An 11,121-nucleotide genomic window follows, 5' to 3' on the forward strand; every position below is an offset into this window, starting at 1 on the left:
GGGGGGGAAAGTCATAGCACTCTCAACATGGTGCGATTTCTAGAACTTTCTTCTGTCTAAAGATGTATAAGATCACACCCTTAATGGCTTATGAATTTCCTTATAATGCAGAACATGAAAACTGACTGGGGGAAACCATACAATGGTTTCACACAGCCACCCGGCATTACAGATATCTTGCAGCACCATTCACAAAATAGGATAGGAAATAACATGAAGTTCCAGCTTTTCTTTGGCACCATTGATAAAGAGCTAGTTAAGATGGAAATGACTAAATACGCCCTAGGATTCTTCCTTCTTCCCTTACTCCCATGGTGCATATCCCCCCTCTTGGGTGCCTGGCATAGTTATGAGGACCAGCGATTTCACTACTGGCCCGAAACATGATGGCACCTCTGGAAGAAAATCCTAATGGTCCTTTCCCACACACACACCCATAATGAAAATATAATCATAAATGAAATATCTTGACAACTTGCAGGCCTCTATTGGATCCAAAATATATTTCTTGAAGCAGGGTTAAGAGCTTCCTAGTGGTAAGGGCTACCTTGACTGGGACAAAAGAATCAATGTAAGATGGCATTCAAGATGAGTTTTGGATGCATCAGGGTAGTCACTTGTGAATGACCCCCAAAATCAACAAAGAATACATGTATCATGTAGAAAGAGGCCCAAAAATAGCACCTGTTGGCATATGCTAGTTTATATGTATAGATGCAAATCTAGACATAGTTATTAAAACGTAAATCAAAATAGAAAGGAAAAATGACAGAAGACAGAAGAAAAAAGAAAAATGAGGATGTCTTACATAGAATGGGGAAGTATAACACACTATTAGTATTAGCTTAGGCATATTTGAAAGGAAACAGTATTTATCTTTATTTTCTGTTGTTGTTTGTTTTTAAATTGGATTTTCTAATATCTTTCAAAGTGCAAAAGCTGGGTTGCAGTTAAACCTCAAAAAATCAAGATTATGGCAACCAGTTTGATTGATAACTGGCAAATAGAGGGAGAAAACGTGGAGGCAGTGACAGACTTTGTATTTCTGGGCGCAAAGATTACTGCAGACGCTGACTGCAGCCAGGAAATCAGAAGACATTTACTTCTTGGGAGGAAAGCAATGACAAATCTTGATAAAATAGTTAAGAGCAGAGACACCACACTGACAACAAAGGTCCTCATGGTTAAAGCAATGGTATTCCCCGTAGGAACCTATGGCTGCAAGAGCTGGACCATAAGGAAAGCTGAGCGAAGGAAGATAGATGCTTTTGAACTGTGGTGTTGGAGGAAAATTCTGAGAGTGCCTTGGACTGCCAGAAGATCAAACCAGTCCATACTCCAGGAAATAAAGCCAGACTGCTCACTTGAGGGAATGGTATTAAAGGCAAAACTGAAGTACTTTGGCCACATAATGAGAAGACAGGATACCCTGGAGAAGAGGCTAATGCTAGGGAAAGTGGAAGGCAAAAGGAAGAGGGGCCGACCAAGGGCAAGATGGATGGATGATATTCTGGAGGTGAGGGACTTGACCTTGGGGGAGCTAGGGGTGGCAACGGCCAACAGAAAGCTCTGGCGTGGGCTGGTCCATGAAGTCACAAAGAGTCGGAAACAACTGAACGAATAAACAACATCCTTCCTAAATGCATCAGCACCCAAATGTACTGCACATAATGCGTCCTGCTGCAAGCTACAGACCTGAAGACTTTGGGTGGCTGAAGCCCTTAACAAACAAGGAAGAAAAAGAAGTAAAATTTGTTCTTGTTGTTATTCAAGGAAGCTCTGGGGCAAAATGTCCTAATATATCAGAATTGTCATTATTGGAAGAAATCATTAATAGAGAGTGTTCATCTAATTCCATCCCAAGGGCTTGGACAAATCCAGCCCACTCCAAAAGTTTGCAATGACAAGTTTGCCCAGAATCATGTCCTGATGAACTTTTGTTCTAAGGGACCCAACAAATGTCAGAACACAACAGCAAAAACAACTGTTTGGGAGATCAGAAAGGGCCCAACAGTTGTTTGCTACTGCAAACAAGGTCACCAGGTTTTATCCCACTGTGCCTGTTCTGGAAGATTACATTTATTTTTGTCCTCCTAACTGAACTTTCTCTTAATGGCCATGGGATGACAAGCACAGAAATAGATTTCCTACAGGATCCCTCTTAAGTGGACTCTGTGTTTCCCTGATAGCCTTTCTTTCCTGACTTAGGACTTTTATCTCACTGCTAACAAGGAGTCTGCACTGGACAAAGAGGAAATTCCACTCATTGTTCTTGAGTTGTTGGGCTCTTTCTTGAATGTGCTGTCTCCCCCCACCCCGGTCCACCACTGTCATGCTGGGATTGGCAGGCATTTCCTGCTGTTGCAATCAGCAGGAACCCCATGGGAAGGAGTTGGGTCTGTTCCTAGATTCCTAGTTAACCATCAGTGTGTTCCTTCTAGCTCAAAACAACACTGTGTTGGCCATGAGCCTAGCAACCTAAAGAATGGTCTATGAAATGTATCCTTGTAGTTCACATGGAGAAACAGGTACCCAGCACAAGACATGGTGATTGAGAATTGTGGCTTCCATGTGCTCATGAAGAAGGGGTGGGGAACTGGTGGCCATCCAGGTGCTGTGGGACTCCAATTTCCATCAGCCATAGCCAATATGATCAGTGATTAGAATTGCTTGGATTTGTAGTCCAGCAACACCTGGAGGACCACAGAGAGGGGTAGAGAACAAGGCCTGATCTACACCAAGCAAGTTATAACACTATGAAAGTAGTTTGAAGATGATATATGGAATGTGGCAATGGGCCCCAACAGTTGTCAGTGTAAGTTCAATACCATTACAAAGCAGTACTGCAGTTCCTGCCCAAGTTCCTAGTCCCTATGATTATGGAGAAAGTTGCCCATGGCTTGTTGAAGGTTCAGGAACTAGCAGGAGACTGGGTAAGATTTCCAGTGGTTAAAGTATTTCCAGACCATTTATTTTTTAGTACTATTGCTTGCTATGGGCCAAATTCGACAAGACATTTCATTCATTCAACTAGCAATTGTATGAATGGCTCTTAAAATGTAAATAGCAAACCCAGGGGCCCAACATCAGTAGCCTGGTATGTGCAGGAAGGTGTGTTCTTGTTAACCCTTTGCTCTTTACTTTACAGCTCCTATTTGCATTGGCAGAAAAGCTCCCAATGGCATGAATGGAAGTTTTTCTTCCAATTCAAATAATCCACAGGATGTGGGGGCAGGTGATTATTGGGACCCTGTTTAAGGGTAACCCCCCCCCCTTACTCCCCATGCCAAGGTGCTGTCAAACACTGTTTACTTTTTGCAAGCCATTCATACAACTGCTAATTGCTGGACTTCTGAACGCTAACAGTTGGCCCTAAAATGGAAGTTTGCAGAGGGGTGTGTATCTTACAATAATTTCTGGGTTTTATTAATTTAATTACACACACACACACAGAGAGAGAGAGAGAGAGAGGCCCAAGGTCACCCAATAAGCTTCATGACTGAATGGGAATTTGAACCTGGCTCTCTCCAGTGATACCCCAATGCTCTGACCACTAAAGCACACTGAGTCATTGGAAGTAATTAAAACAACCTGTTTGCCAGGACTACAGTTGCATCTATACAGAAAGAAAAACAGCCAAATATGAATAAACCCTTAGTAGAGTTGTTTCACCCTAAGCAAAACAAGACCAATTGGTAAGTTGAGGGCAAAGCATCGAAGGAATGTTTATCATAATCATTTAATTATTTCTAAAAGTACTGAATGTGCATCAGGCACTGTACAAAAATAGGGGGAAAAAACAGAAATCTCTCTCCCTGCAGGCCCTCAATCTAAAAAAGACCTGAAACAAAAGAAAAGGGGAGTTAGAGGGAAACAGGAAAACCTTTTGCTAGCTAGGAGAGAGAGAGAGTAAGATAAGCAGGGGACAGTTTTAAAAAGTACAATAATTAACCTAGGATTATTTTTATATTATCAAATTGAATATGCTCAGAGGTTGCATTACTCGGGAACCAGGGGAAGAGATGGGACCTTGCTAAAATTATGGTTTATCACTTTCAGGCAGAGCAGATGTTTGGACTATGCAAGGGTCCAGAAATTAGAGGAGAGCTGAAATTTTTCAGAAGATATTGTTCCGAGAAAATGACTGAGACATTCCCCAGAAAAAAGGTCACTGTGCAGAATATGTTTTCAATATTCACCATTTCTTTCTTTCTTTCTTTCTTTCTTTCTTTCTTTCTTTCTTTCTTAGTGGGTGCTACTACTTTATCCCTACAATGCCCTAGAATGATGCAAGGTCCAAGATATTGTGAAGGATGTAATATGGGCCAGATCTACACCAAGTGGGATATGGCACTTTGAAAACAGTTTGAAAACTGTATATGGAGTATGTCCTGGGCCCTAACAGCTGTCACTACTGTTATAAACCATTTTAAAGTAGTAGTGTAGATCCTACCATGATGGCTGTTGTAGCCGCCTGTAGCGACAAAGAAAGAAGAGACTGAGAAAGAAAGGGAGAGAAAGAGAGGGTGAGCCTGTCTACATGTGGTATTTATTGTGCACTCGTGATTCCTCACTCATGGTCGTTTGTGGGTGCTTTACACAATGTCATCATTCTCCAGGGCCTCTCCCATGTTTCACAGCTATTTAAGTATGTGTGTTTTTCTAATGAAGAAAGTCTGGTATATCCTGAATGGCAGCATAAAACCCTTATGTATTTCCGCAATTGCATTATACTGCAGTGCCACTTAGTGGTTGTGTAATGGAATCTATAGAAAGGCAGAGGAAGAAAGCCCCATGTGTGTGGGGGGGACATACATAAAGGAGCCAATCTTAATCCTGTATAGAAGCTAGAAGCAGAAGTTTTGGTAAAATGGTGGGTTAAAAGTCCCATGCAGAAAAGCCTAAAGAAGCACAGAGAGAAAGAAAAAAAGAAAGGGAAATGAAAGAAGCCGTGCTACCCCCACCCCCAGATTCTTCAGAAAATGAAAGACTATTTGCGCACAGGTCTAGTCCAGGTTTCATTTCCAGCATTGCCATAGGCATCTTCATAGACAATGCTGATCCAAAAAGCCCCATAAAGAGACACTTCCAAAATAAACAGGAACAAAAAGGGTACAGTTATGTGCATACCCTGGTTCGCTGTTCCAGCCACCCACCCAGCTATGCTCTCTCCTGGGAGACGCATATCTAGTCACCCTCAAAATTGGTTTTCCATCCCCACCCACCCACTTCCCTGTCAGCTTTTCATGGCCATTTAACTCACATAGTCCTCATTAAGCTGTTTTGGGGTGGAGGGTTCCCTAAAGATTTTTGGTACTTCTGCAAACCTGCCGATACTGCCCTTTTGTGCATGAATGTTTCAGTTGCACGAGCACCAAACCAATTGAGCTTGCTATTCGTGTATAGATGATGATGATAATATCAATGATGGGACAGGTGAGCCCATGGTCTGACTTGAATGTTCAAGCATTTCTACATGAGGCTTTTATCCCACACCTTTATTGAGGGATGGCTGTAAGAGTGGAATTCCTTGCTGGCAGGGAATGTCTGGCTGGAAACATGGACAAGAGCAACCCTGTTGGGAGGGAAGATACAGTGCAACATTTCCTTGAAGGTCCTACTTCTGCCTTACAAGGGTAAGATGCCCCAGAATATGAAATTAACAAGTTATACTGTTGAGTTACTGCTAGAGTTTTTCTACATGAGACGTTTATTGTGCACTCGTGGTTCCTTGCTAATGTTTATGGGTTCTTTAGATGATGTCGTCATCCTCTGGTTTTGATTCTGTTTTTTCAGAGCACTTTTCCAGTGTGTGTGTTTTTTAATGGGGAAAACAGGGTATTATTTCCAAAACCATTGTTTGCTGGTGTATTTGTGCCATTACACTATAGCACAGCTCCATCTAGAGGTTATGTGGCAGAAAAGCAGGAAGAGAAAAGCTCTTTGTGTAGAGATCAGATCACAATTCTGTGACAAAACTGAAAGTAGATACAGCGATTTACAGCCTCGTGTAGAAAATCTCAGTCACCGTTGCTGAGATGTTTTTTGTTATTTTATTTATGTATTATATTTCTACACCACCCCACAGCCCAAACTCTATGGATGGTTTTATTAAGCAGGGTTGTTGCTGTTGTTGTTTTTAAAAAATCCATACTTCTAAATTTATTCCAAGAATAAGTATGCCTTCAGAAATAATGGAATGACCCTGTTTGACTTGAAGGCCCATAAAGTAGTCTCTATGGTAAGACACTTTGCGTGTGTGTGGAAGGACAGAATTGTTTGTGTTCACCATAATACTAAATGAAATTTGGGGGGAGAGTCTGCACCAACCACTGACATTCCATTGGAGAGCCAGTGTGGTGTAGTGGCTAGAGTGTCAGACTGGGAGTCGGGAGATCCGGGTTCTAGTTCCCACTTGGCCATGGAAACCCACTGGGTGACTTTGGGCCAGTCACAGACTCTCAGCCCAACCCACCTCACAGGGTTGTTGTTGTGAGGATAAAGTGGAGAGGAGGAGGATTATGTATGCCGCCTTGGGTTCCTTGCAGGGAAAAAGGCAGGATATAAATGCAATAATAAATAAATAAAAATTCATAAATCTGCTCTTGCATCTGCTAGAGGGGCAGGGGAAGGGAATCAAGCATTTCTGCCTGCTATAACTGCAAAGCCCCCATCTAAAGAGGGGAAAAAGTATCTATAACAGTAATGAAGGAAGGATAAAGGAAAACAATAATACCTAATGCTGTTAAGGGAGACTTCCTTCCTCCTTAAGTGTAGGTCTTTTAGTTTCCAAAGGTTTTCCCTGGTATTTTACTAATCTAATTGGTATGGTCATGGTAAACACCCACAGGAGGTAAGTAAGTGCAGCCTTTCCGGTTATTACATGCAACTGAGATTGAATACGCAAAACTAAAGTCGATGGTACCGATCAGATTGCAGCATGACTGCCCTTCTCATCCTGTTGGATGTTTCGGCCATTTGCATCCCTGCCTTTTTGCCACACCGTTTTGAATACAGCTCTGTTTCATTTCCCACATCCTAATGAAACCCCCAAGGATAAAATCTGTGCATGTTTAGGAGTGAAGTTTGTTCCGTCACCTCATCAAGGGAGGAAAGGGAGGGGACATTTGAGGGGTTCTGTAAAAGAAGCCATTTCAATCTTGTGGAGTCTAGCTCAACTATTTGAGGCATCTTTCCTCACTGTACAGACCCTCTTGCATCACACCCATGACTACTGTTACTTTGGTTTCATCTCAAATACACTCTAGCTGTAGCCCCGTATCCTTGGGCTGCATCAGTTAATAAATGCTGAAGGCTTGGTTCCAAGCATTTGTAGGGAGTGTCTCCTTGGAACAGCCCAGTCTAAGTTCTCAACACCCATTGTGTTGTGATTATGCTTCATCATATATGGTGTGTGGCCTCCAAGATGATTCTCCACAAGGGTTGGCTCAGGGTATGAAAGCTGGGGGTGGGGGCATAATAGAGTGAAGATGTGCCCCTCCTAGACATACAGAGATGAGTTGGAGGGAAAAACCTACAGCTCAGCAGCATGCAAAACATCAAGCCCTAGGCTCTCCAGGTAGGGTTTATTTATTTATTTATTGCATTTTTAAAGCTCTCTGGGCAGTTGGGAAAGACTCCTGAAGAACCTGGAGAGAAGCCTAGAACCCTGGAGAGAAGTTGCCAGTCAGGATAGACTAGGGATGGATCTCCATGTATTGTTGTGCCACACCTCCCACCAGGAGCTAAAACAGGGAGGAGGCCTCCATGGACTGCAATAGAGACTTTTCCTCCTTTTTTACACCTCCCATGGGGGTTGGAATTTGGGGAAACAGGTAGGGGGAGTTTAATCACTCCCTCTTGAAGCACCCTAGTCCTGATATGAATCAGGGCTGCACACGCTTACACAACAGTAGCAAAACTATCATGCATAGCTACACTATACATGACCAGGGGAACCATTTAGTTTGACCCATCATAGGAAAAGAGTTTATACTACCTGTTAATTCTAGCCACCCATTTTCTGTATCCTTTTCTGGCTCTATTCTATCCTATTTGAGATGGGATAACCAGAATTTACTCCACTTATACACTAAATACCATGTCCTCAATGAGGAAGCATTTAGATTTACATATGTCATTATGACGATTGCTGTTTAATTTTCAATCCATCTGCTAATCATTCCCAACATTAAATTTGCCCTTTAAAAATAAAAATAATAATACTACCCACAGTGCATAACCTTCCCTTTGCTGGCAAAGGACCAAATCAAGTTCCTTTGGCTCTGGAAACTATACAAAATTATATTGGATACCCATTTAAGTCAAAGTCCCACATATGTAGAAAAATATATGCATTCTGTGAATATAACGTGATGTAGTTAGCAGCATCCAGGAAATTGCTGTCATGTAGTCTCTTCTGATTACATTAAGACCACTTTGGTATCCAAACCAGTTCATTTTTTCTTCTTCTACTACAACTCAGAACATAATGAGTTTTTGTTGTTGTTTTTGGCATGACATCCTAGATATATATCAAAAAGTAAGTACTCAAGTCCCACAAGCACCCTAAATTACATCTTTGTGTCACTGGTTTCACTAATTTCTTGATATATGAAGCCAGGGTTGTCGTATCCCATCTTGGCTTTGGCTTTAGCGTCTTTCTCATTATAGAGGCAAAAGGCACAGTGAGGGGTTTCCACTTCCACGGGTTTCCCAAAGTTGTGGAAGTCTACCCTGTACTTCCCTTCTTTGGTCTTGGAGACGATGGGAGCAAAACGATATCCCCACAGCACCTCCTCGGCAATGTAAGATGTCCTGACTTGGCAAGTTGCACTGGTTGATTCCACAGTCCCATCTAGAAACACCACCAGCTCAAAGTCATGTTGGAGGATGGTGTCTGCTGTCATGTCAAAGAAGGGGCTATGCTTGTCGATGATGTGGTAAATGGTCAAGGGAGAGATGAAGAAGAGGTTCTCGTTGCCAGCATCAACGATGAAGTCTATGTTGACTTGATCCAAGATTATTGTCTCTCCTTCCGGTGTGATGGTGGTTTTCAAGAGCTTACCATAGATATGGCTCCCAATCAAAAGGCTTTTCCGGAGGTTGGCCACCCGGATGAGAAGACACAGTTTTCCACCCCGTTTGCTGATCACGGCATTCTTGCTGAACGTGATGGTTTTGGCTCTCTTTTTGGGCCTAGAGATCTTGGCCAAAATAGCCCCACACATAAAAGAATTGATGATGACTCCTAGGATAGACTGGAAGATCAGCAGGAAAATGGCAGTGGCGCACTGTTCTGTAACACACCTAAAACCATAGCCAATAGTCACCTGGGTCTCCAGGGAGAACAGGAAAGCAGATGTCAAGCCATTTATATTGTCGACACATGGAGTGTGATTCAATGAAGGGCTGAACTCCGGCAGATCCTTGTGTATGTATGCCACCGCATACCAAAGAAGGCCAAAAAAGAACCAACTGCCTAAGAATGCTGAAATGAAGATGGTCATTTTGTACCTCCACCTTAGGTCCAGGACAGTGGTCCAGATGTCAACCAAGAAAATAAACCTTGACTGTTCTTCCACATTCCCAAACTCTATGTTACACCTTCCATCTTTTGACACCAGCCGTGACCTTCGTCTCTTGCGTTCTGTCAAGTGATGGATGAAATGATTCCGGATGAATTTAAACATTCCCACCAGCCAATCTGGGTTTAAAAAGAAAGAAAGAAAGAAAGAAAGAAAGAATGACGTGGAATAAATATGAGGGCTGCTAGCTGTTTTGTGATTTTCAAAAACAAAGGGTAATTTAAGTATTTGCAAAGGAATTCAGTGGCTACATGAAGAAACAAATTGTAATAGCCTAAGGGAGCATTCCATAGTGGTACTTAGCTCAGGTAGGTAAGGAAATCTAAATAAAGTCTGCCTCATGACTGTGCTGTAAAGCAGCTAAGTATGTATTATCCTCCAATTTCATGCAAAAAGAAAGAAAAGTCATGAGAAGGTCACACAACAGCACGATTCATAGAGAAAACTAGTGAGTTGGTCAAGTGGTTTGCTCTTGATTACTGTAGTGTACACTTTTGGACAGCAGTGGTGAATGCTTGGATGGACTTTAGTAGAAAGCACTCATGATGTGAGGGAACTAATATGACAATTCTGTCTGTGGTGTGTTACATTTGCAAGGGTCCTCATTCATGCATACAAGTCAGTCGTTGCATGATGGTGATGAGTGATCCAAGTGATGGGTGTGAATATGTGAGTCATCTGCAGAGAGCGTTTTGCTGAAAGGCCTTCCATTTAATTTAGTACTGAGTCCAGGTATTGTCAAGGCATTTCAAAACAAAAGGGGTGAGGGCTTAGCAGTGGGGACAGCTAACATCCATTCCCCTAATTTGCCTCTTCTATGGCTATCTGCAAACTTTGCAGCCACAGGGAAAATGACTTGAAGAGAGGGATATTTCCCTTGTATTGGCTAGAGCATGCTGGCTGGGGCATGCTGGGACTTGAAATCCAACACATTCATAGGGCACCAAGTTAGGGAAGGCTGGGATAGAGACAATATGGTGATTCTTTTCTCTAAGCACAAGGCCGTTAATAACTCTACACAAAGGGTTTTTCCATTCCTGCTTTTCCACTGCAAAACCTCTAGGGGGCACTGTATTATAGCAGAATATTGCAATTACACAAGTAGGAAATTAATTTTTCTTTCACTTTCAGAAATAATAAGCCATTTCCCCCACTCTTTAAAAAAAAAGAGCCTGGGAAAGTGCTCTTTAAAAAGAGAAGCAAAATTGGAGGATCCTGATATCTAAAGAACTTGTGAACAACAGTGAATAAGGAATCACGAGCGCACAATAAATGCCTTGTGCAGAAAAGCTATCTGTCTTTTGCAATATTATATACAATACAGCATGGAGCAGGAAAAGAAGAAGGTGTCTGCTTTGCCATAAGGCTTGGGGAGCGGGGGGCGGATGACATTTCATGGCTTAGAGCTAAAAAAAAATGAAGTAATTCTTTTTAAAAACTAGAATATCCATTTTAGAGCCTGCAAGTAAGACTAGAAACAGAAAGTTGCAATGTATCTTTCCTTTTAAACATTCAGAGGTTGTAAAATTAATAA

At 42.1% G+C, this 11,121-nt stretch overlaps 1 protein-coding gene across 1 annotated transcript; it reads right to left on the reverse strand.

Moving 5' to 3' along the window:
* Positions 1 to 8,573: 8,573 nt before the first annotated feature.
* KCNJ1 (potassium inwardly rectifying channel subfamily J member 1) lies at positions 8,574 to 9,692 on the reverse strand. Its single transcript, XM_063139017.1, has one exon. The coding sequence runs from the start codon at positions 9,690 to 9,692 to the stop codon at positions 8,574 to 8,576; it is 1,119 nt and encodes a 372-aa protein (XP_062995087.1).
* Between the last annotated feature and the right edge of the window lie 1,429 nt (positions 9,693 to 11,121).

Source organism: Elgaria multicarinata, chromosome 12 (genome assembly GCF_023053635.1).
Source record: "Elgaria multicarinata webbii isolate HBS135686 ecotype San Diego chromosome 12, rElgMul1.1.pri, whole genome shotgun sequence".
Classification (NCBI taxonomy): Eukaryota; Metazoa; Chordata; class Lepidosauria; order Squamata; family Anguidae; genus Elgaria; species Elgaria multicarinata.